The sequence below is a fragment of the Thalia democratica genome, chromosome 9 (genome assembly GCF_965202585.1).
Source record: "Thalia democratica chromosome 9, ktThaDemo2.hap1.1, whole genome shotgun sequence".
NCBI classification, from domain to species: domain Eukaryota; kingdom Metazoa; phylum Chordata; class Thaliacea; order Salpida; family Salpidae; genus Thalia; species Thalia democratica.
This window is the reverse complement of record NC_139173.1, coordinates 34,746,889-34,774,417: the sequence shown is the minus strand read 5'-3', so window position 1 is coordinate 34,774,417 and position 27,529 is coordinate 34,746,889. Positions and strand designations below refer to the sequence as shown.

The 27,529-nt window shown below is 24.5% G+C and overlaps 1 protein-coding gene across 1 annotated transcript; it reads right to left on the bottom strand.

Annotated features, from left to right (window-relative positions):
• LOC145845225 (uncharacterized) lies at positions 1 to 27,454 on the bottom strand. The gene is made up of 13 exons (XM_082952648.1): positions 27,256 to 27,454; positions 19,826 to 20,010; positions 18,788 to 18,871; positions 15,487 to 15,597; positions 12,590 to 12,691; positions 10,761 to 10,877; positions 9,884 to 9,943; positions 9,282 to 9,347; positions 6,647 to 6,754; positions 5,275 to 5,343; positions 4,088 to 4,301; positions 2,100 to 2,183; positions 1 to 125 (listed from the first exon to the last, which is right to left on the bottom strand). Exons 1-12 carry the CDS (start codon positions 27,452 to 27,454, stop codon positions 2,113 to 2,115), a joined length of 1,386 nt encoding a protein of 461 aa, XP_082808774.1. The 3' UTR covers positions 1 to 125; positions 2,100 to 2,112.
• Between the last annotated feature and the right edge of the window lie 75 nt (positions 27,455 to 27,529).

Below are 27,529 nucleotides of genomic sequence, written 5' to 3'. Positions count from 1 at the left end.
TTTTTCACCGAGTAATTTATTTGCGATGAAAACAAAAAAGCAAAAGGAACTTATAAATAATTTAAATAAATTGGCTAACAAATTTCCACTAAAATAATTCACAATCGCTGTAAATTCCTTTCAATCTGTGAAAATACAATTTAATTAGTATTTTTCATCTTATTTAGACAAATGTTGTTTAAATATTAATTACTAAAGTTAATACACTGTTTGGTTATAAATTTAAAAAGCATTATTTACTTGGCATTGAGTTTGAAATGAACTGAATATTAATTTTAAAGTTTATTATATTTTTTTATTACAAAAATAGTTAAAATATTTTATACACTAGCCTTTAAATTTAAAAACACTTAAATTTTCATTAAAAGTACTTCTCAATCTAAAAAAATTAAAATTACACAGTAATACGCATTTAAGTTAGCTTTAAAATAATTAATTTTTTTTTTAATAAAATTGTTTATTTACTTTATGATTTAAATTTTTTTATATAATTTTTTAAGGCAGATAAAAAAAAATTATGCCTTTAATTTAAAAACAAAATCTTAAAAACGTATAAGAAAATTATTTTAGTCCGATAAAGTTTTTTACTTGTGTTTGTAATATTCAGGGTTGCCACTCTTTGAGCCAAAAAATCTTCCCTGAGTGACCAAAAATTTCCCTGAGTAACCTTAAATTTCCCTGAGTTTCCCTGAATATTTTTCAAATCTTAAAAAAAAAAATTTCCTTTCTAACACAAATTATTAATACCTCATTCTCATTTTTCTTCTTTAATAATAAAAGGAAGGTTGTATGTGTATGCTTCTGCATTAAATTTATGAAAGAAACTGTTTTCAAAAACTCAATCTTAAAAGGTTTAAACCAATTAATAATTAAAAACTAAATTTTTGCACAACTTTGTGTAAACTTGTTAGTTAACTTTCTACATAAAAGAATAAAGTTTAATTTGTTTGACATTTTAATTGACAAAATTTAACTATAATACTATAATATTATTTATGATTTTATAATATGATTTTACTTAAGTAAAAATAAATTTAAAACTTAAAAAAATTACAATGTTAATACTAAAAATATTGAAGAACTAGCCGCAAGGCTAAAAAAATTCTAAATAACCACTTAAATAATAAAAATTACTACTTTTGAACAAAATATTGAAACTGGATTAACTAAACCTCATTCTAGATCTAGAAAAAAATTTCCCTGAGATTTTCAAAAACTTCCCTGAAATTTAGAGAAAAAATCAAAACTTCCCTGAGTTTCCCTGAGTTAAAAGAAAAATGCCAAAATTCCCTGAATTTCCCTGAGATTCCCTGAGTTTTCCTGAGATTTTTACAGTTTGAAAATTCCCTGAGATTCCCTGAGTTCCCTGAGTGTGTGGCAACCCTGAATATTATAAACATACCTATTAATCTTAAACGATACAAATTAAAAAAAAATTATAAAATTATCATCAAATCAAAAATAGCAGATCAAATAGTTTTTTGTTTAATAAAAAATAAAAAGATCATGACTGTAAATTCATTACTTTGCAAACTATTGAGTTTTTGTACGCTAAAAACACTTTTGCAACATAACTTATAGTTTTTTTTTAATTTTTTAAAACAGTTAAACTTAAAAATAAAGAAACTCTATAATTCAGGGTTATTAAATATTTTCTCCAGGTTTTAAAAATTTCTCCAAGTTTCAAAATTAGACGTCTTAGGGACTATTTGTAGTTTTAAACTATGTTTAAGGTAAAAAACTGTGTTAAACAGTATAACAACATTAAAAAAATATTACAAGCTTATTTAAATTTGTTTTTTTATAAAAAAATTAATGACGACAAAAAAGATTATTTATGCTATAGATTTTTGTTTCAAATTTATATTTTAATACATAACATGTAAAAGTTGCTTATAATTTCAGGTTTTTCCAGGTTTTTTGGTATTTTTATTTTATAAAAGTGAACATTTATATACACCACAAATTACAAAACGACATTGTTAGTTCTCTTTTACTATTGTCTGTTACTAACCTTATTTTGACACAAAATTTGTTTTTTATATTTCCTAACAACTTTTAAAATTAACACACTTACAAAAAACAAGCTGACAACTCACAAAAACATCAGTTTTATTTGTTTATCGTTTTTCTTTGCTTTTTCTTCAAATCCGACAAACTTTTCATTTCGTCGCTCGTTTCATCTAAAAAACATAAAAAAAATTAAACTATTTTATCTGTAATTTTTTTTTGATGTAAATTCGTTCAAGTATGGTATTGCATGTTAGTGGTTTTGTTCCATATTAACTAATATCATTTAAAGTAAGAATAATATTTAATTCAACACATAAATTTTGTATAAGCTTGCAGTGATTGAGAAAAATTATTAACAACTTAAAATGTTAAAAAGTTGAAACAGACTTTAAATAAAATACGAAATAAAAATTCGTGATATTTACAACTTCTTTATGATGTAAACTTGGTTAAATATGGTATTGCATATTAAAATTTTTGTTCCAAGTTTAATTTAATCAAGGTTGACTAACAAATAAGTACTGTGTGACTGGCTTGTGGAATGTAGGAGATGGTTAATAATAAGTAAATATTGAAAAGATTTTTTAAATTGCTGAGTGGTTAGAATTAATTATGAGTTATTAAAAACTCCTTTTGCTTTCAATTTTTGTTGTTTAACTTGTTAAGTTTATTCGGAATTTTTCTTTATAATATAGCCAACTTAAGTTATCTTACAAAAAGTTTTTTTTTTAGTTTATTAAAAGCAGCAGACTCAACAATGATTTGATAGAAAACTATACTTTAATATTTCAATTACTATATTACTCCACCTTGCGGTCAAAACCTTTTTACCGAAATTTTTCTGAACTAGTTTAAATGAAACAAATAACTTTTTTTTTAAATGTTACATTTTTCAAATGTTACATTTTGTAAATGTTATTTAAATATTCTAGTTGAAAACAGCAAATAAAAATGTTTAATATTTATTTTAGTAGGAAATAGCAAATCAAAAATTGTATATTTTATTAATATATTCTAATTTAAATACATAATTAAAATCTGTAAATTTTATTTAAATATTCTAGTTGAAAACAGCAAATTAAAATCTGTAAATTTTATTAATATATTTTATTTAAAATAGCAAATAAAAATCTGTAATTTTTTTTATATATTCTGGTTGAAAATGACAAATAAATATCTTTAAATTTTATTAATATATTCTAGTTAAAATAGCAAATAAAAATATGCAAATTTTATTTATATATTCTAGTTGAAAATAGCAAATAAAAATCTGTAAATATTATTTAAATATTCTAGTTGAAAACAGAAAATAAAAATTTGTAGACTTTATTAATATATTCTAGTTGAAAATAGCAAATAAAAATCTGCATTTTTTTTTTATATATTCTAGTTGAAAATAGCAAACAAATATCTGTAAATTTTATTTATATATTCTAGTTAATATAGCAAATAAAAATCTGTAAATTTTATTAATATATTCTGGTTGAAAATAGCAAATAAATATCTGTAAACTTTTTTAATAAATTATAGTTAAAATAGCAAATAAAAATTTGTAAATTTTATTTATATATTCTAGTTAAAAATAGCAAATAAAAATATGTAAATTTTATTTAAATATTCTAGTTGAAAACTGCAAATTGATATCTGTAAATTTTATTAATATATTCTAGTTAAAATAGCAAATAAAAATATGCAAATTTTATTTATATATTCTAGTTGAAAATAGAAAATAAAAATCTGTTAATTTTATTTACAAATTTTAATTGAAATTAGCAAATAAAAATCTGTATATTTTATTAATATATTCCAGTTGAAATTGGAAAATAAATATCTTCAAATTATCAATATATTCTAGTTAAAATAGCAAATAAAAATCTGTAAATTTCTATCAATACATTCTAGTTGAAAATAGCAAATAAAAATCTGTTAATTTATTAATATATTCTAGTTGAATACAGCAAATAAATTTCTGTAAATTTTTATTAATATATTATAGTTAAAATAGCAAATAAATAACTTTATATTTTATTTAATAATTGAAAATAGGAAATAAATAATAAAACATTATACTGACCACTAGATGGCAGATTACTAGTGTCAGGTCGCTCCAATTCAACCTCAACTGTTGGGGCTGGCATTTGGTTGCTAGGGACACTAATTTGGTTGCTAGGGACACTTGCTTGGTTGCTAAGGGTTGCAGTTTGGTTGCTAGGGAAAGCTACTTGGTTGCTATTGGTTGCAGCTTCGTAGTTTCTGTTGGGTTCCAGCTTTACCGCAAGAACTTTGCCCTGAAATTTTTTTTAATAATTTGAGCAAGTTCAAGATTTATCGTAAAAGTTCTGATTTTATTTGCTCTTTGGTAATTTATTCAATAAAATAAAGTTATAAATAACAGATTATTCTTCAGCTATAAAAATTTTGTTTAACTTTGCATTTTTTATGAATCGAAATAACAATACTTTTTGTATGCTGTTATTTTTTATGAATTTTTTTTTTTCATTCTACCCAAATTTTGCACTTATATTTTTCAAATTTATTTTAAGAATTTAAATACTAATGAAAATTTTGGAATTAGTGCCATAATTGAAAACAGTTAAATTTAAAAACAATATGAAATCTTTGGTTTTGGTAAATATTAAATGGTTTTTACTAAAAATTTTAAAACAGTAATCACTCATTTTAAAAAAGTTTATTGATTAATTTCATTTAGCACATCGTCAAAATAAGCTTGCTAATAACAATAAAATCAACATTTTTTTAAAAATAAGTGATTTATGTTTAAACTTTTATATAAAAAATCTCTAAGATGTTTTTGTAAATATTAAATGGATGTATTTAGTCTTTAAACTTTACTTTTTTATACTAATTTAGTTTAAATAAAAACGAAATATTTTGTTCATTTACAAATAGATTTCAAAAAAAAAAGCTATTAAAACATGAAGGCATCTTTTCAAAATTAAAGGTGTTTAATTAAGAACAACTAATTTTCAAATTGCTGATTTAGATATTTCATCAGACAAATAATTTTAAACATTAATATCTCCAAAATTTTTACGCTTAAACTATTGTACAATGCGTAACTAGCTTTCTACTTATCAAAAAAATTATGTTTTTATCCTATTTAAATAATATTTAAATAATATTTCGTATTGTTAATTTCTGCCTTTCTCAACGAAATACAATATGTAACTAACTGGCTTCTCTTTTTAAAAATGTTTTACCATTAAAATCATTATTTTATATTTCGTAACAATTTCTCACCTTTCTCAAAGAAATTTCGAACTTGAGGTTTTCAGCAGCCTGGCCGAACGTCAAGTCTGCGAAATCGGCCTGAAAAATTATAAAATAGAAAATAAAATAAATTTATAATAATAAAAAAAATACTGAAAAAATAACAAAATGCATATTAACAACAAAAAAAAAAGAAACCATAAAAATAAGTTAAGTGTATTTAATTACACGATAAGCATTATTTTTAAAAATGTTTTTTATTCAGCAACCATTAGACTTAATAATAAATTACATTTGTCATTTATTTTTGTTACTTAACTAAAAATTACATTTTGTCAACAAATCCTGCATCATTTTGAAAATAAAACTTTTCCTTTATCACACAATTCATATGAAATTGAAAATATATTATCACATGAATTTAATAAAAGATCTAAAAAAAATGTTGATTCTAAACCCTTAATTAGTATTGACACAAACTAATTACTCATTTGTTGGAAATACTAAATGTCATCAGACTTTTTAGAAATATTTTTTTACAGTGTCATTGCACTTGTCAATATAAAAAAAAATAAAACAACGATTGGTGACTATATGTAAACTAACGTCGGCTTACGACGTAACAACCAACTGTCAATGAGTGATATTATGACGTAACAAAAACCAACATGGAATCGCTTTGTGTTGTAATAACAAACTAACGTAGAGTCACACTATGATCTAAAAATTACAAACTAATTCAGGGCTCACCAAACACATACATAATTATGACGTAACAATATCACCAAAACATCTAAACCAGGGTTTTCCAAAGTATGCCGAGTGGCCTCCTTTGGGGCCATGGGCAGTAATGGGTCCACAAGGCAATAGTTTGAAACTTACACTAGATACTCTTGAGCTGATGACGATGTTAATGACAAAAAAAAAGGTCTTTGGCTGATTTTAACAGTAGATTTATGAAAAATCGCGTTGGAGAGGGCCATAACTTTTTTTATTTCTTTAAAGGAGGCTTTTGAATAAAAGTTTGGGAAACACTGGTCTAAACTAACTTCAGGAGATTTTTGGTAGTAAACTAACATCGTGACGAAATAACAAACAACTTATAACATTATGACGTAACAAACTAAACCTAACTAACGTCGGGGCAGAGTCTGGGGAGATGTAATATTGAAATAACATTTAAAAACAACTTGAAATACTATGACTTAATGACAACTTTAGAACTTATTATGACGTAACAATTAACAAGATTATAACGTAACAAACTAACGTCGGGGCAGAGTCTGGGGAGATGTAATATTGAAATAACATTAAAAAACAACTTGAAATACTATGACTTATTGACAACTTTAGAACTTATTATGACGTAACAATTAACAAGATTATGACGTAACAAACTAACGTCGGGGCAGAGCCTGGGCAGGTCTCCGTGGTGATGCCTGAAGTGCTTCTTCATGTTCCGCTTCCCCTTGTAAACTCTAGCGCACATCTTGCACTTCCAGTGTTCTAACTGCATATAATAATTCTAATATAAACATTTGAACAAATAACATATTTTTTTGTTTTTAAACAATGTACAAAAAAAGTTCAAAACATTTTAGCACATTTTATATTTTCAGTGATCTAACTACATACAAAATTTCAATATTTATATTTGAATAAATAACGTAAAGTAAATTTTTGTTTTTAAACAATGTACAAAAAAATCAAAACTTTTTAGCACATTTTATATTTTCTGTGATCTAACTACATATAAAATTTCATTATTTAGTAAATTTTTTTTATAAATTATGTAAACAATACTTATTTAATAAAATACTATAAAAGCAACTATATATATATTCAGTGGTTTAACTATGTGCAACAAATAACATTATATAAATGCTTTTTACTTATTAAAGATGTATATATAATAATAATAGTGTACAATGAGCTTTATCGTATTGTATGTAATATTATATAAACAATTATAGCGAAAGGTGTTTACATGATTTTATGTACCAATTAATTGCTAATAACAAAACTTTTTTCATTTAAACGGTTTATTGAGCAATGCTTTCAAAATTTAACTAATTTCCTTGTCAAAATAAAATAAATACTCACAAAAATTAATTAATTAAACAAAATACGAGTAAACTAAAGAAGCAATCAATATAAAACTAATCAAATTAATCTTAAAAACTAAAATAGATAGTTAGAACAAAAATGGACTATTTAAAAATGTTAAGTGTAATTCTAGATCCTTTTTCAGGACCTAGTTTGTGATCAAGTTTAGGTTTAAGTTTTTAATCATAATAGCCTCTACTGCAAGTAAAATATTTATATTTTTACAAAATTTAATTACCTCAAAACAATTAAAAATATCATTATGATTCTGACAGATTCTACATGTTCTATATGTGAAAAACTGCGCTATTTGTAGGTTTTGTATGTTCTTTAATTCTGACGAACAGTTGTCGCTCCGTTTCTTCAATATATTGGGTATCCAGGTCACCTGGACATGGAAACTTATAAACGATGCAATTTCTGTAGAGTTTGTTGATCTTTTCTTTCAATGAAAAGTAGTTTCCAACTTTAGATGTTCTGAAAGCTACTTTGATATCAATTCCAATTGTTTCCAAATTTTTTGTTATACTTCTGCTGAGTTTTTCTGAAATCTTTTTTATATAAGGAACTGTTAAATACTGTTGTTTAGAAATTTGTGGCTTATCTTCTAATTTTTGAATTTTTTCTATTTCATTGTTTATGAAATTAATCGGATAACCGTTTCTCAAAAGAAGATTCTTTATTCTATTTGTTTCTAGGTTCTGTAGTTCTTCTGACACTAATCTTTTGTTTCTGACGAACAATTGTCTAATCAAATTTTTCTTCCATAATTGCGGAGTACAAGAATGAAAATTTAATAGAACATTTGTGTTTGATGGTTTCTTGTAAATTGAGGTAGTAAATCTGTTCTCTTCCAGCTTAACACTTTCACTGTTTTTAATTTGCTAACGAACCAATTGGCCAAAAGGGGGGCCAATGGCGATCCCATAGATAGTCCATCTATTTGTTTGAATACTTTGCTTTGTGAGCAAGTTTTCAGTATGTTCTTGAATACTTTTTTCGTTATTTTTGATTTAACATTTTTAAATAGTCCATTTTTGTTCAAATTATCTATTTTAGTTTTCATGATTAATTTGATTAGTTTTATATTGATTGATTCTTTAGTATTTTGTTTGATTAAATTTGTTTTGACAAGGAAATTAGTTAAATTTTGAAAGCATTGCTCAATAAACCGTTTAAATGAATAAAGTTTTGTTATTAGCAATTTATTGGTACATAAAATTATATAAACAATTATTATTAACATCATATAAGCATATACAAGAAATAATATTTTGTAAACTATTTTTTATAACATATTATATAGGAAATAATATGATATTATGGCAAGTGGTTTGTAAAAATTTAAGTTCTTATTATCTAATTTACTTCCATATTTTCAAAATCAAAAGTTTCCTTGTTTCATTCTACTATAAAATTAAGTGTAAGATTTAAAAATGTATTTGATTTACTGAAAAAATACTGTAATGCTACTTAAAATGAATTTTTTTAAAAATAAAAACTTAAATACAACACAACTTTTTTAATATGTTTCTTATCTAGTTTAGAACTCATAACTTGACATCTAAAATTGCTTAAACTGTTTTTCTCCTAAACTTATATTTTCAGGCTAGACGTCTTCCCTGTATATTTATTAAAAGTGAATTCAATTTGAACAAAACTTGTTTATAAACCTGGAACCGATTATTGTTTATTTTAATATTCAATTTTATCAAACGTACCCATTTTACCTCACTAGGCGTCTTAAAATTTTTTCTAAACTTGAAGCTGATCTTACGTTCATTGTTAACTTTTAGTAGTATATACAAAACTACCCATCAAATTTGTTTTCAATAGTATGATTGCATTACAAATGTTTGTTCTAAATAACAAAACGATTATTCAAAATATTATAAAAATAGTTTATTTGTTTATTATTTCATCAAACGTACCCATTTTTCCTCACTAGGTGTCTCGGGAGCCGGCAACGCCAGTTGATTGATGGCGCGACTTTTTCTCTGTAAAAAAAATATTTAAATATAATATAATATAATGCCAGTTTATTTTTGTTACGACTTTTTCTCTGTGAATAAAATATTTAAAAAAAATATAATGTCGGTTTATTTTTGTTATGACTTTTTCTCTGTGAATAAAATATTTAAAAAAAATATAATGTCGGTTTATTTTTGTTACGACTTTTTCTCTGTAAATAAAATATTTAAAAAATATATAATGCCAGTTTATTTATGTTACGATCTTTTTCTCCGTAAAATAAATATAATATAATGCCAGTTTATTTTTGTTACGACTTATTTTCTGTAAGTACTTGGTATTAAAGTTTTTAACTTTTCGCAAAAAACATTTCATTATTTTACAAAATTTTACATTTATTCAAGATTTTTTTTCACTTCCAGACACCAACAAGGTGTCGTTAAATTTAAAAAAACTTAAACTATTAATAACTTTATCCATATAACTATATATTTATCATAGTTGAAAAATGGGTTGCAACTTCATAAATATCCAAGTTATATTAAAAATGTTAAAAACTAACCTTGGATTTTTTTGGTGGCAAAAGAGCCGGTTGGCTACCATCAGCTGTGGCATGGCTTCTCTGTTTCATAAATTATTTATTTCTGTCAGCAAAACTCTACACATTTTTATTTAAACTTTGGGTAGAGTTGTGCAAATTAAATGTTTTGTTCACGACCGGTTTCGGTGGCAAAAATTGCGGCCTCTTCAAGCAAAATAAAATATTAAACTGCATTCTTTTTTAGTTAAGGCAATTAACTATATAAACAACTTAAAAAAAAAACATATTTATAGAATTAGAAACAATAAATTTCATATAATCTTATAGAGGAATTTATAAAAATCATACAGAATAAAAATTACAAAGCAGACCGAAGTTAGCATGACCAATAAAACTATCTCATTATTTTTCAATATAAAAAATACACATATATAGTTCAAGTTTTCGGGTAAAACAGCAGAAAAAGACAGAGTTATCAGTCGTTGGTGAGGATATAGGAATTATACTAACTTATTTGAGGCTTTTGGGTAAAAATTGTTTTAGCTTTATACGAACTAATTTTATTTTTCTTTATTAAGATGGATTTAGATAACGTATAGGTAACAGAATACTCAAATTAAACTTACCCAAATTTTATTTTAATTTAATTTCTATAAACAACATGTTAATGGTAACTCATATTTTAATTATATTTTAAAGTGTTTTTTTTATTTTTTAATTCATCGCTCTGTATAACTTTTTTTTTTCAGTTTTTGAATGAACTGCTATGCAGAGAAACGGCGTAACGCAATAAAAGTTAAACAATAGATTAGTTTTGTTCAAGTTCAAGATAATTTATTATTAAAACAAAAAAGTTGTAACTTTTCTACATTATTTATTAAATAATAACAAAGCAAACCTTTCTCAAGCTTCTGCCACTAGGCGGCGGCAAGGCGAGAATTTTCTGCGGAGGTTCGATCGCGAGCTGCTGATTGGATGATTCCAGTTCCGCATCGCTGACCACCACATAACACTCCTGAAATTTGAAGACACTCTCGTTTTAATTCTCTCGTTTTTGTAAAGTTTGTTTTTTTATTTCAATTTAACATAACATTTACTTGTTTTAATCATTTAGCTTGCTTTTATTAATTTTGTCATTTTTTTGCATAAAAATAACTTGTTTTATTCAATTAATGTCAATACTTTGCTTGATATTAATACAAAACTTATGCAAAAAACATTATGACATAATTATGAAGTTTTGTAAAGTACCAATTTTCAGTGCAAAAATTAATCTTCCTTCTAATCAAACAACTCAAATACAATAAAAAACAAGATACTATTACATTAGATAAAAAATCTTTCTTAGATAAACATTCTTTTTCAAAAATGTATTTCATTAACAATACTTCGCAAAGTTAACTCGCCAGTAAAAACAAATAAATAATATCAAAAGTAAATTGAACATTTATTCACGTTGACAAGCTAATTGAGCGAAAAATTGTTTGATTAATTATTGAGTTCTATAATGAAGCCATTTTTTTCAGTTCATTTTTTAATGAATTCATATTTTCCCAAAATAAATATCAACTAAGAGGAAATAATTTGAAAATAAAATGTAAACATGATTTTCAAAACAGTCAGTGGCAAGGCGCATTTTTTTACAGAGCAAAAGCTATGTGGAACAGACTACCTCAGGATATAGTATCTTGTGAGGGGATAGAACAATTTCGTTAAAAGCTAAAAAGATTTGATTTAAATACAATAAATACCAGTAAAATTCACTAATTTTCCACTATAAACAAAAGAAAAAATATTCGTTTCCCTACGCCTCTCCCCTACAAACTATTAGTTTACTTATTTATTTTGTAATTATGATTTTTCTTTTATAAGCGATGATTTTAGACAAACTTCTATGTTGTGTGTACTAAGTGATATATAAGTTTGAGTTTTTTGAATTTTTTGAATTGAATTTTTAATTTAGTTCATTTGTATATCATATTGTGTTTAACTTTGTGTTGTCATTTAAATTATGTTTATATATATATATATATCTATAATTTATCTTTAAGTTTAGAATATAAGTTATTTTCTTTTTCTCTTTTTGTGTGTCCTGTTTAAGTGGCTCAGGTTTTGATGCCTGAGTCCAACATTGCACAATAAACAACATAATAATAATAATAATTTTAATCTTGGAAAAAAGAATTTTATCTATAGACAGAATAAGCTGATATATCATACAGAAATTAATTTAATACTACCTTACAGTAATATTTTTAAATTTTGTATTCTGAATTATTTGTACATTAATTTATTTAAATACTACTTATAAAAAAAAATAAATGATTGTTTTCATTACTTATAAAATAAATTGTTTAAATAATAATTAAAAAAAACAAATAAATATTTATTTTCATTATTTATACAGGAAATTATTTAAATCTTACTTTAATAAAAAAATTAAATGTTTATTTTCATAATTTGTACATGAAATTATTTAAATACTACTTTGTAAAAAAACAAAATGTTTATTTTCATCATTTATACATCGATTCATTTAAATACTAATTTATATAAAAATTCAAATGTTTATTTTCATTATTTATACATGAATTCATTTAGATACTAATTTATAAAAAAAATTAAATGCTTATTTTGATTATTTTTACATGAATTCATTTAAATACTAATTTGTATAAAAATTTAAATGTTAATAATTAAATATACATGTATTGATTAAATACTAACATTTAACAATCGCGCAGATCTTGTTTTGTGAACTTTTTTAGCGTGGTTCTTGCAGTAAGAAATGGAAGTGTAGTAGGTATCACAATACCTGCATTTGAATTTCTGCAAAAAAAAAAAAATAATAAAAATATAAATAGTACATTCCACAATGTCTGCATTTGAATTTTTATAAACTAAACATATAAAATTATAAAAATATTATTAGTAATATTACAATTTTTACATTGGAATTTCTGTATGAATAAAAACTATGAATTTAAAAATATATTAAAACTTAAATTTATATTAAGTACTAAGTCTCACATTATTTGTATTTGAATTTCTTCAAAAAACCATATATATATATATATATATATATATATATATGGTATAAACTTATAAAAGTATAAACATTTGAATTACTGTATAAAATTAAAAAAACTACTAATTTATGACAAACATTAAAAATTCTGTGAAATAGGTTTAGTAAGTATTACAATGTTTATATTTTTCAACTTCTGTAGAAATATTAAAAATAACTAAAATTATTAAAATAGAAATTGTATCACAATATCTGCGTTTTAACTTCTGTAAAAAAATATATATTTATAAATTTACAAAAACATAAAAATTTGAACTTATATGATTTAGGTTTAGTGAGTATAAAAGTTTAAATTTTAAATTCTACATAAATTAAAACATATTTATTTATAAAATATAAAATTTTGTGAAAGAGATGCAGTAAGTATTACATGATTTACATTTGAATTTAAAAAAGTTACAAATGTAATAACTATCACAATGTCTGTATTTCAATATATGTAGAAAATAAAAGTAATAAATTTCAGTAAAATCACAACTTTTCATTTGAATTTAAAAAAGTTACAAATGTAAAACTATCACAATGTCTGCATTTCAATATATGTAGAAAAAAATATTATAAATTTCAGTAAAATCACAATTTTTCATTTAAATTTATATAAGAAATAGGTATATAAAAGTTATGAAAATATGAAAACCTAAATTAAAAACACACATATATAAATAAATTTAATGACAACTAACGCTTATCTAAAACATTTGAATTTATGTAGAAAAACTTATGTAAAATAACTAATGATAATGCGAAAATTAATGTTATGAATTTATAAACATTTTTATTTTTATAGTTACTTTTATTCATGTAAAACAAAAGTTTTAAAACTGAGTTTTCACTACACTTTCATAAAAAGTGCAGTTATTTTAATATATTTTTGTTCTATTGTAGCAATACATTTTGTCGAAAAAATTACTCAAAGCCTGTATGTTTCATTATTTGGTTGTTAATTGTACTGACCATTGACTTGTTAGGTGTGCGAAAATTTATTCATTTCAATTTGATATTAAAAAAAGTTAATTTAGCATCATAAAAATACTACGATTATAACTGTTCGTTTGTTAACAAAAATATATTTCAAAACTGACTATTCAAAATATAAATTTAAGTGATGTTAAAAAAATCCTAGTGAAACAAGTTCACTGGAATGTATAAGAAAAACAAATTATACAGCATCCTTCTTTTATTGTACCGACATATGTTTAAAAATATGTAGTAATTCGCTTCTATTCTTTTTATTTTCAGTATTATTTTTTTACAGAACCCAGTTGAAGTGTGTTAATTCGTTAACACACAGAAACATATATCGGTACAATAAAAGAAGGATACTGTATAACTTGTTTTTATTATTTTAAAACTAACGATTTCAACAGTCATATAATGTTATAAGTTTTTTTATTTTTTAGGTGCGCCTCTGGTACAGTTTGATGCAACTAACTTTTTTTATGGAAGGCGTATCTGTAAAAGTATAAATTGGAACAAAACTCCCATCCAAAACTGGCACTCCATTCACTATGGAGGCATTCACGAGAATTTTCTGCTCAACAAACAACAAAAAACATGTATTTGAAGGATTTTATTTGAGAATTTAAATTTGTAAAAATAATTGTTTGGTTTTTACCACTGCTGCGCCGCTGAACTACACATAGAATCTGCATAGAATCCCAACACTTAAAGATGGGTGCAAGACTATTCAAATTCAGACAATTAAAATTCCGACAATTCAAAAAAAGTAATGTATATTTGCAAAAAATAAAAAATATGTATGTAGATCTCAATAATATCTACAAGCTACTTTTTTCTTTTTTCAAGAAAAAAAAAAATTCAAAATATTTTATAAATACTAATAATAACTATGTTTTTTACTTTATTTAAGCCATATATTAAGAAATATTTTATTTTTTGAAAAATGTAAAAGTAGCTGGAAGATATTATTAAGAGATCTACATACGCATTTTTTATTTTTTGCAAATATACATTACTTTTTTATTTGTGGCCGTTCCAATTTTTTTCTAAGAATTTGAATTGTCCGAAATTGAATTATCATGTAACCCTTAAAGATTACTTTTAACAAAAACATATGCTCAACTTAATTTTTAACATTTGACCAACATAAATAGCCTGAGGACTGATTCACACAGAAGAATCGGTTTATTATGACGTCATAATACATCTGCTGGTAGATTCACTCATTTTACGGAATTATGATTTTTTTTCAAATTTTGTTATTATTTTATTATTCATTCATTTATAAGCACTGCTTGAAAATTATTTAAAACAAATTAAATTGAATTTAAACATTTTTAAATTGGCTGACCTGTACAATTTGATAGAGTTTTATATAACTAACCAAATTTGAACTAAATAAATTATTTGAAGTTAACACAAAACATACTCTGGGTCTTTTAGGCGGCTTGAAAAATCGCTTACAACAAACTTATTTGACTTGATATGTTCTTAAACCAACTTTTATAACCGCGAAGAATTTTGTATTTCCAATTAAAATAATCAAACACTATTTAAACGTTGAAACAAAACAAACTTTGGGTCTTTTAGGCTTGCAACTGCTATTCGGGGTAGCCAACTGCGTAGAGGAAGAAGGCACTGGCACTAGTTGGTTGCTGACTGAATTGTCCAGATTGCCATTGTTGTGCTGTGGATTGAAAAATACAGAATAATGTACAAATTTATCTTGTAATAGTACTAGTTGGTTAGATAACTGTTAATAAAAAATATTTATGGTATAATCTATAAATGTATCTTATAATGGTACTAGTTGGTAAGTGAACTGTCAACAAAAATACTTAATAGAATAATTTATAAACTTATCTTATAATAGTACTGTTAATAAAAATTATTTATGGAATAATTTATAAATGTATCTTATAATGGTACTAGTTGGTAAGTGAACTGTCAACAGAAATACTTAATAGAATAATTTATAAACTTATCTTATAATAGTACTAGTTAGTAATTGAACTGTTAATAAAAATTATTTACGGAATAACTTATAAACTTATCGTATAATAGTACTAGATAGTAATTGAACTGTTAATAAAAATACTTAATACAATAATGTACAAATTTATATTATAATAGTCTTAGTTTGAATGTGATTGAATTTTCTTACTCGTTATTGGTGTACGGCTGAAATAAAAATGCTTTATAAAACAATTTACAATCCTAGTTTGGCTGTTATTGAACTTCCTAATTCGTCACTTTTTTTTTTTACAACATATGTGTAAATATCAGTTTTTTTCATAAAAGTGTGAATTTTAATGTTAAATAATTCTTTACTACAGATTAATGCTTAATTATTCTATTTACTTACTATCTCAATCTTGATAAATGACCAAGTTTCCAAGTAGTATATAATTAGTATTTAAGTTTTCTAGTATATAAACTTAAATATACACTACTTAATAGAAAATTAATTTTTGTTAGAACAAAACCAAATCTTCCATCTACCTGGACAAAAAAAATGTAAGTGTTTTAACTGGTTTTAAATAAGATGACAAGATACAGAATTAAAAAAAACACCGTTCGGGCCTTTTCCAAACCGTCAAACTTGGAATCTCAAGTTTTGTTGCTAAAACTCATAAAATATTTCAAACCCACTGTTTACTTGAAAATTCACACAATTTTTTGTAACACTTGCTATCAAATTTTTTTTGTAATCTTGCATTATTTCCAACACAGATATCATTGTGCTGCTAAAAACAATTTACCAGTATCTTGCTGTTTGCCACTAAAAAAACTTAAATAAAATTATCTTTTTTCTTCCACTTTACTATGAACAAACCGACTTGAGTTTGATCGACGAGTCCGACCGTCTGATCCGGTTCAATTTTGCATATGAGGCCGCTCGCAGTTTTAATTATGATGGGAGGGGTCGATCTCAAAACGACCATTTTGTTCTGTTTCGCGCGAGAAACAACAAACAACATGGTTAGTTTTATGGTTTAAATACATGGTAGAATTTAATATTAGGAGAAACTAAACATGTATAATGAATAAAATAAAATAATATGAAATTTTAGCTTTCAACACTTTAGTAAAACACAAATGTATAATTGAAACCTAGTGCACTTATGCACAGATTTGTTGGAAATAATTAAATTAAATATGAGTATGATTAGTTTTATGGTTTTAATACATAGTAGACTTTAACATTAAAAGAAACCAAAAAATAAAAAGTAACATGAAGTTTTAAATCTCAATACTTTAGTAGTGCACAACAGGGTGCTTATTTTTACAGCTACTTTTAGTTTTCCAGCTGGAAAAAAACATATGTTTCTGAAATATCATAAAAACACTCTGTAAAAAATTTTTAGATGATTTGAAGAAATTTTCACCAACCGATTTTCTAAAAACCAATCCAATGCAAAATGTATGGGATCGGAATATTGCGACCTTGGAATTTTAAGCTCAATTTTTTTCAAATGTGGCTAATTGTCACACAAACGCACTGTGAACAATTTCAAACGATTCAAAGAAAGTTTTATGGCGGAATTTCTTTATTTTATCTAATTTTTGTCACTTTTTGTAACTTTTATTGAATTTCCAGTTTTTTTCTTAAACAACTTTTTTTATAAACATTTTTCTATAATAATAAAAATTATAAGCACCCTACTGCACAACTGTATAAGTAAATTTTTAATTGAATGGTCAAATTGAAATTTTACTACTGAAAACGTTAAAATTATTAAAAATTCCAGGTTTTTCGATCAAAATTTCAGGTTTTTCCAGGTTTTTTAAAAATTCACAAATTCCAGGTTTTTCAAGGTTTTTCCAGGTAAAGTGGCAACCCTGTATATAAGGAAAACTATATGCAGTTATACAGTGATTTATTTAAAAAAAAATATTTTTTATGTTTTTTTTTCGTAAAATAAAAACATGTGTTTTAGCAGTTTGTGTCTTTAAGTTTTTTTTAGTTTGCAATATAATATAATAATTAAAAAAGTTTGAATGTGAAAAAACTTTAAACAAAAAGTTCTAAGTGAATTTTCAAAAAGTACAATTTTAACCAATTTATTTATAAAGAATCAAATTGTTTTTTTATACAGTTGGTGGTAATCTTTATTTGAAACAAAATTATAACAATCAATATACTTTACAATATTAATTTACTATTTCAAACTAAGTAATTGTAATTAAAACGTTTCAATTATGTTGCAAACAAAAACTTTTTAAACTATACCAACTGGTTAAAGTGAATCTTTGAAACAAAATAAAAACAAAAAACAAAAAAAAAATTCTGATTCAATGTTGTACATCTGAAAGATAATAAAAATAAAGTATATTTCTATAATATAATAAATTAACTAGTTAAGGAAGAATTATATTTGAAAAATTTCCTGTTTATACAACTAAACTTAAACAGACTCCGCAGTTATGCTTAATATGTAAAATACTTTTTTAACTGTACTGGATGGATAGACAAAATGATTAAAATGAATTTAAATATAAATAAATTAAAACTAATATTGTTTAGTTAGGCGTTTAATATTCATTTATTAATGTTTAAATATTCTGATTATTAGATGATGATCTTGAATCAATAATATTCGATATTTGTAAATAAACTACTTAAAAATTGGTTAAATTGCAATATTCTTGAAAAAAAAAATTAATTAAATATATGATTCCAAAATAAATAAATTTAAAACCAGAATTAATATCTGATGAAAAAAAGGTGAATCAATAATAAAATGAATTTTAATTAATTGACCAGCAAAACAACAGCTACCTTTTATTAAAGTAAAATAAAAATTTAATGAATATACATGTTATTTTTATGAAAGTTTTTAATTTAATATTAACATAATAAAAACCAAACTTACTCTTTGCTGTCCTTGAGACGAAGTGGACGCAACAAAAGTTCCCGGCTCAGTTTTTATGTAAGGCATTAAGGCAGGGGGGGTTTTCTGTAAAAACATATTGTTTTGATACGTCACAATCTACATAAAGGAGTAATGCTTTTTAAAGTTAGTTAAAACTGATTTCAGCTTTTATGTATTAAACATTTCATTTACACAAAGGCAACGTCGTTTTACAAAAAAAATAGATCTTCAAGCCTTATTCAAATAGAATTATGTTTTATGTATTAATAATTATTAACATTGTCGAGTTGTTTTTAGTGTTAAAATAATTGTTTTTTCATGACATAAAGTAGTGATTGGCACAACCAATAACAAAATTTGAAAAAATAGGAAAATGTGAATCTATTGTCATAAGGCCAAAAATAATAAATAAAATAATTAATAAAACTAATTAAAACATAAAAATAAACTTAGAGGAAATTGCCTTATTGATTTTCTGTTCTAGCTAAATTTTGCATAAAACACTACTTAAAATCTAGGAGAAAAATGCATCTATTGAAATCTAGTTTAAAATATTTTTTTGATTAATTATAAAATCTAGAATAAATTTAAAGGCTAATTGATAGTTATTATATTCAAGCTGAACTTTGAGTGTTAAACCTTATGCCTTTATAATTTTAAGGTTTTAATTTTTTTTTAAAAACAATAAAAACAAACAAACTGACAGGCGACTGCTTCTCCTGTTCAAGCTGAATTTTAATTTAACAACCCTGTGACCCTAAATATCAACCATGTGACAATGGACCAGATTTGTAAAACCCGTGAAAATAAGTGTGTCCATTGGCAAAAGAAAAAAAAAGTTTTTGTTCCAATATCAAAATTATTTGATAAACTAAAAGGCAACTGCTTTATGTTTCTCCTGTTAAAAATGAACTTTGAGTTTGATACCAACCCTGTGACAATGAATGCGCTTATCCAGATTCTTAAAATCCGGGAATACAAGCGTGTCTACTAGCTGTAAAAATTTGAAAATATAAATTTTAGAACTTCCAAACTGACAGGCGACTGCTTTATGTTCCTCCTGTTCAAGTTGAGCTTGGCGTTCTTGAACCGGGGGTTGGGCTTGGCTAGCTGGCTGGGTCTTTTCAGCTCGATGTCGGCCTCGTTGGCGAACTCGGACAGCAAGTTCTGGTGGTCCGTGGGGCGCCTCTGACGCGGTTGGGGAGGGGTTATTGGTGGTGCATCTGGAATTTATTATTGTTATTGTTAAAAATATTAGTGATAAAATGTTGCATTTGATGTTGTTGGGGAGGGGTTATTGGTGGTACATCTGGAATTTTTTTATAATTATTATTGTTTAAAATATTAGTAATAAAATGTTGCATTTGATGCGGTTGGGGAGGGGTTATTGGTGGTACATCTGGAATATATTATTGTTATTGTTAAAAATATTAGTAATAAAATATTGGTTCTGACGCGGTTGGGGAGGGGTTATTGGTGGTGCATCTGGAATTTATTATTCTTATTGTTAAAAATATTAATAATAAAATATTGCATTTGATACGCTTGGAGAGTGGTTATTGGTGTTATGATTGTAACTTATAACATTGCTGTTATTATTTTTTTGCTGGGGTAAAGTAGTGATTGTGATTGGTAGTACACTGGGATAAGTATATTGTTATTACTGGTATTATAATGTTGGGGTGGATTTATTGGTGGTACACCTGGAATATATGTTTTATTATTTATTCTAATTGTTTATTATGATTTAAATACTTTTGTTAAGGTGTTTGTGGTAGATCTTGAATATATATTTTTTTTTTAATACAAATTTAATTATTGTTTTTTTGACATTAATATTATTATTTTACTACAACTTATTAAAATAAACTATTATTTATTTTAACTTATTATACTATATTATAACTTTATAGTAGTACTTTTATCTTATTATAAAATGTTATTTGGTGTTGTGCTTGGTGGTACAGCTGTACTGTGATTATTTCTTATTGTTTTGTGGTGCATCTGAAATATATGTTATATTTAATTTTTTTTTTTTTTATTATTAATATTATCATCTTGACTCTATTGGGTTGGAGGGGTGATTGGTGCATTTGGAATGAATAAATTGTTGTTATATAAATGTTTTTTAAGATTACTGTTATATACATCATTTGTTATTGTGTTTTGAGGTGCATGTAAATATGTGTGTTTTTTATACTTAGTCCAATTTTATCATAGTTGTTTATTAAACGTTACTACTATTATTTTGTGTATTATTTTAACGCAGGGTAGGAGTTATTGGTGGTGCATCTGGAAGATATGACAAGCTTTATTACAGATACTTTCACAACTATAATTTATAAAGATATTATTTTGTAATGTCAAGTGAGAGATTATAAAAGGTTTATAATAATTTATTTTTTGCTAGGGTAAAGTGGTGATTGTGCTTGGGGTGCATCTGGAAGAAATACTTTTAAATTTTTTGTAGTTAATATTATTTTTTAAACAGTACTATTTGTTATTGTATTTAGTGGAACATCTAGTACAAACGTATTGTTTTATTTTTATTGGTGGTACATCTATAGCAATATTTTACTATTACTTGTACTAGTATAACTGTTATTTTTCAACATTACTGTTAGTATATTTTAAACACTATTTGTTATTTTGTTTAGTGGAGCATCTTGAAATCGTCAAGTTTTATTATAGTAAACTACTTTTTCAAAATTTACTTTGTAATATATACATTATTTTCTGATTTATTTATATTAACTGTGGTACGGACAATAAGAAAATAGGAAATATTGTTTGCATCAAAAACAAATATTTTAATGTTCTTTTACGGTTAAGAACAAGTTACCACTTTCAGAAGTTTTGACAGTTACTTGATATGTTATTTAAAAGTTTAGGTTTGCTGGTGTTGTTCAGATTGTTATAAAAGGTAAGTGTTGCAATAAGTATTTAAAAACATTTTTATGACTACTGCTAATGCAAATAACAAGTTTTATTATACCTTTTTTCTTTTTTTTCAGTACTAGAGGATTTTACAGCTTATTTTAACATATTCTAAATTTATTAATCCAAAATAATATAAAAACATTTTGGGCCAAACTTTAAAGGAATATTTTTGAAGGCAAATTTGTAATGAACTAACTAAAATTAAATTTTGAATGAGGCCTGCAGTTTGTTGATTTAAAGTTTTGATAATGATGTGGATTCATTCTTTGTAAGTGTAAGTACTTAGATTTGCATTTCTTAAAACGAATCTCTTCAAAGTTAGGTTGTACATACTGCTTTGTAGCAACTATGTGAATACAGATAATTTTAATTGTTATTTTTTAAAGTTTGTAAAAAGTAGTTATTATATTTTTTTTTTCATTTAGAAGCAAAAGCTTTATTTAGTCATATTATAAACAAACTTTTTTCAAAATACAGCTGATTTAATTTCATTCTATATTTTTTAATACATGAGCTTTTTGAACAAATTTTCTCAAACAAAATTAATTTAAGGCCATAGGGGGGGGTCAGACATTTTTTTTTACATAAATTAACTTTGGTTTTTATATGAAAGCTTCAAATACAAACTACAAGCCTGTTTTTGTTGAATTTAAAAATATCATTTAACTTTTGAGATATTTTATTTTTTGTAAAAAGTTTCCAATACAAACGTATGGACTGCAAATTTTTTGGGGTCAATTTTCTTGGAAATTTAAAAATTCACTAAAAATCTATCTCCTCCTTCATTTTTGAAGCAATTATCTTCAAATTTTCAGGAAATGTTCCTTATATTAAAAGGAAAAAACGTTACTTTAGAATTTTAATAATGTAGAAAAATAAAAATTTTATCACAAAAATTAAAAAAAGTATTTTTTTTTCAAAAAAAAATATTTTTACAAAATTTTTTTAAATTCCAAAGTAACGATTTTTTGTTATTGTATAAAGATTAGACTGTGAAAGTTTGAAGAACATTGATTGAAAAATGTAGGAGGAGATAGATTTTAAATATAATAGTCTTTTTTTTGCTTTTTTAGTTTTCCCTTTCCATAGGGAACCTATTATGCGGCCCGACTTTGACTAGTCATATCTCAAAAAATAATTTGAATTTTTAAAAACAATAAAAAGCATCTTCAAGCTTAGAAAAAACTCTTTAAAATAAGATCAACTTGTAAAAAACATGTTTTACCCCCCCTATGGCCTTAAATTACTAATAATTAAAAATGATTGAGTATTTACAACTTTAATTGAAAACTAACTTATCTTTTTTTTAGTTTTTTTTTTAACTTTTTACAAAAATTGTATTATACATTAAAAATGTTTTAGATATATAAGTTTATTTCAAGAGCTTCTAAACACTGAGTACTTAATTAATTCATTTGGTCTCTCTGCTGTTATAACAATTTTTTGTAAAAAAAAAAATTCTTTCCAAATAAAAAAAATTATTTACAATAAAAGTTTCTAAGCGGTTTCTGCTCACTTTTTTTTCTATAACAGACAACTTGATTTAATTATTAAATAATCTATAATCAATAAGACATAACTCTTAAAAATATTCGATGTTGTTGAAACTTATGCTTGTTTTTTTTAGAAATAAATTCAATGTCTGTAAAAAAATTGTGTTTTTATTATAACTTAAATTATTTCAAATTTGATTGTTAACTTACATAAAAGCATTAAAATAAGTGTTTATTTTTTTTTCTAATACTGCATTGTTTTGCTGATTGGACACAACCATAGCAAAAAACTAAAAAAGTTTTTTTTTTGTTTTAATAATTTGTAGATTTATTATCTAAAATCAACTTAGACGTTGAAAACAATTTATTTGATAACTTAATGCAAGATACTTATGCTTAGATTGTATTTCAAGCTTTTCAAATAATTCTTATAATATTTTTTCAAGAGTTTGTCAAAAGAAGTCATGTTTAATTACTTTTGTTAATTGTTTTTACATGGAGTTCATGTACTTTCAAATAAGCTTACATTTAATAGATAACAAGTTGTTTTTAATAGAACATTCTAATTATGCCTACATGTAAATTCAATATATTGTTTTTAAACGGAATTCACCAAACAACATATTAAATTTACACTTAAAACTACTAATACTTTAAAAAATAAACTATTTATTTGTGTTTATATAAATTTAAGTTGTTTTAAACAGAACAATTTTTTTTTAAAAACTTCTCTTAAGTCAGTTATAGAATATGACATCATTTGAAAAGTATTTGAAAAGTTTTAAGAAAAACTTTATAAAATCTCTTCATTTAAGTATTAACAGGATTGCCAAATGTTTTTGGGAAATTTTCTCCAGGTTCTAAAAAATTCTTTCAGGTTTTTAAATTTAAAAATTTTAGGGTCTACATCAAGTTTAAAATTAAGTTTAAGATAACTGTGTTAAAATTAGTTTAACAACATTCAAAAAATATTGTAAAGCTTCTTTAAATAAAAAAATATCTGGTGATGACAAAAACTTTAATCTAAACAATATATTTTGTGAGTCAAATCGAAATTGTACTATTAAACATTTAAAACTTGTTTAAATTTCTTGGTTTTTCCAGATCGTTTTAGCCTAAATTGTCAAATTCCAGGTTTTTCCAGGATCCAGGTTCTTTGGCAACCCTGTATTACTGAACAAGTAATAAAAGTTTTTAAGTTTTTTTGTTTGTTATGAAAAATGCAACATAAAAAAATACATATTTTAAAAAACTGTTAATAACTAAAACTGACAAATAACTTATTAATATTCTTATGCTAAAACATATACTAAGAAAATTACACAACTAAACTAGTATGTAATTTAATTAAGCAGTTTTAATCAATAATTTTGGAAATATTAAAAACTATTTTTTAATTAGAAATATGGCTTAAATAAAGACCACATTAAGGGTCTAAAAGCTTTTTTTTTACAAAAGTTAGTATATAAGCTTTTTATAAAAGCAAACCTAAATGGTTTGCAACCTTTTACAAGTAGCAGACCAATATTCATTTAAAAAGATTTATGTGGGAAACAGGTATTTAAAATAATACAACAATCATTTAAATTGACTGTTTTAGCCAAAAGTGTGACAAAAAATGTAATAATGAACCATTAGTTTAGTAATTATTACAGGGTGGTAAAATGTTTTTGGCAAATTTTTTCCAGGTTTTCTGAATTTTTTCCAGGTTTTTGAAAGACACCTTTGTTGGTCTATTTTTAATTTAAGGTTAAAAACTGTGCTGAGTAGTATAACAACATTGAAAAGATACAGTAAAGCTACTTTAAATATGTTTTTTAATAAAGTTGTTTTTGATGATAAAAAAGAAAAATTATTTGTTTGTAGATTTATGTGTCAAATATAAATTTTACTACTTAAATGTTAAAATTGACAAAATTCCAGGGTCTTTAGCCTAAATCCTCAAATTCCAGGTTTTTCCTGGTTTTCAGTTTTTTGGCCAGCCTGTCGTTAGTTATGAAATAAAGAGCCTAACTGTAAATTTTTACTACAAAACTTTATTTTTATTGTTTCAAAAAACAGGGTTGCCACTCTTTGAGCCAAAAAATCTTCCCTGGGTGACCAAAAATTTCCCTGAGTAACCTTAAATTTCCCTGAGTTTCCCTGAGTATTTTTCAAATCTTAAAAAAAAATTTTTCTCTTCTAACACAAATTATTAATACCTCATTCTCATTTTTCTTCCTTAATAATAAAAGGAAGGTTGTATGTGTATGCTTCTGCATTAAATTTATGAAAAAAAACTATTTTCAAAAACTCAATCTTAAAAGGTTTAAACCAATTAAAAATTAAAAACTAAATTTTTGCACAACTTTGTGTAAACTTGTTAGTTAACTTTCTACATAAAAGAATAAAGTTTAATTTGTTTGACATTTTAATTGACAAAATTTAATTATACTATAATAATAATTTCACATGAAGAACTCACTTAAATGCATACATAATAATTTCATTATGACTTGTATGTCTTTCCTAGCAACTGTTCTGAATGCAGTAAATAAAACTTAAAAGCTTAACATTATTGTAAAAAAACCTGCAAAAAGAAAGTTTAAAAAAATAGCTAAAGAAATATCTCATATCAAAGTACAACTTAATACCTAACAACTGATGCAAAATAATCTAAAATTAAAATTTTTTTTTATGTCTTTTAGATGTTCATACACAATCTATTTTAAATAACTGAAAACATAATTTTGATTTTAAAACAATTTCACATTACCTAATAAAAAAATCTTAATACTGTTTTTTTAAGTATGCAATTTCTAAATCAATAGTTTTAATTTTATTTTCAAGTTTATTTGCGTTGTCCTTAGCAGCTATTCCTCTTGCTAATAATTCTTTCATTGCTTCTAAATCAGACTGTTTGTTGGCATCTGCAGTATATTTGTCATAGTCTTCATTCAAACATTTGAGTTGCTTTGTAAGTTTACTTTTTTGTTCTCCTAACTTGCTCAAAGCATCACCTTTATTTGGAACATTTTTAGCAAAGCGCTGTTGCTCAAGATATGCCAAATATTGGGCATATCTTGTACAACATAGTTTTTTTAAACTACATAAGTAACTAAAAATAAAAAGTTTATTAGAACTTTTCAATGAATAGTTAACAACAACTTTCATTTCTCTAAACTGTCTGATTTTACTTAAGTAAATATAAATTTAAAACTTAAAATAACTACAATGTTAATACTAAGAATATTGAAGAACTAGCCGCAAGGATAAAAAAATTCTAAATAACCACTTAAATAATAAAAATTACTACTTTTGAACAAAATATTGAAACTGGATTAACTAAACCTCATTCTAGATCTAGAAAAAAATTTCCCTGAAATTTTCAAAAACTTCCCTGAATTTTAGAAAAAAAATCAAAACTTCCCTGAGTTAAAAGAAAAATGCCAAAATTCCCTGAGTTTCCCTGAGATTTTCTACAGTTTGAAAATTCCCTGAGATTCCCTGAGTTCCCTGAGTGTGTGGCAACCCTGAAAAATATACTTTTTAGCTGAAAAAATATTGCAACAACATATTTTTGCTTTGCAGGCTTAAGTTAAGCTGGCTGGCCAAACTGTCTAGTGTATAAAATTATGGTATTCAAATAATACTATTTAAAAATAAATTACAAGGGTACCTTAATCTTTTCTGGGTTAAATTAAAGCTTAAGACATTAAAAAAAAATTTAAATAGTATTTAGTTTTTTTTTAATGGTATATATAAATATCAGTCTCAAACTCTCCCCTTTGCAGCTTGCTATATAATGTTGTGACTTACTTTAAAAAATTATATGGAGCAATAGCCTTTTAAAACAAAAATTAGCTGATAAGTGTGTGAAAATGTTGTTTAAGATAACTAATAATTTCAAAGTTTATGTTTAAATTTTTTAACTTAAATTTCTTGACAGTAAAATAGTAATTTAAAATTACCTTCAGTTATATTCAGAAAACAACATCTCAAACTCAGGTTAAAATTAGGCGTAGAAAATTTACTGGTTAATTAAAAAAAACTAACCATTTGAAATTAGGCCTCTAGTCACATTTAGGTGTTGGTCAGCCCAGGCTTTAATGTGGAGCAACGGAATCAATTTCCTCTCCTGCCAAGGGTCCTCATCCGGGGAGAAAACGTAACTCCTGGGCTCGTACGTTTTCTGAAAGTCCAGGGCCGATTTGAAATTCGCGTTGTTGTACCCACAAAAATTATCTTCCTCCATTTTTAGGTTGGAATTAAATGCAGTGCATACAATTTTGAGCAATTGTTGAATTAGCACTTGAACATGCAGTTTTGA

Coding starts and splice junctions, on each gene's coding strand:
- LOC145845225 (XM_082952648.1), bottom strand. CDS start 27,454: ATGGAGGAAGATAATTTTTGTGGGTACAACAACGCGAATTTCAAATCG. Junction 9,348..9,883: donor TGCCACCAAAAAAATCCAAG/GTTAGTTTTTAA, acceptor TTTTTTTTACAG/AGAAAAAGTCGCGCCATCAA. Junction 2,184..4,087: donor TAGTAATCTGCCATCTAGTG/GTCAGTATAATG, acceptor TATGTTTTTTAG/ATGAAACGAGCGACGAAATG.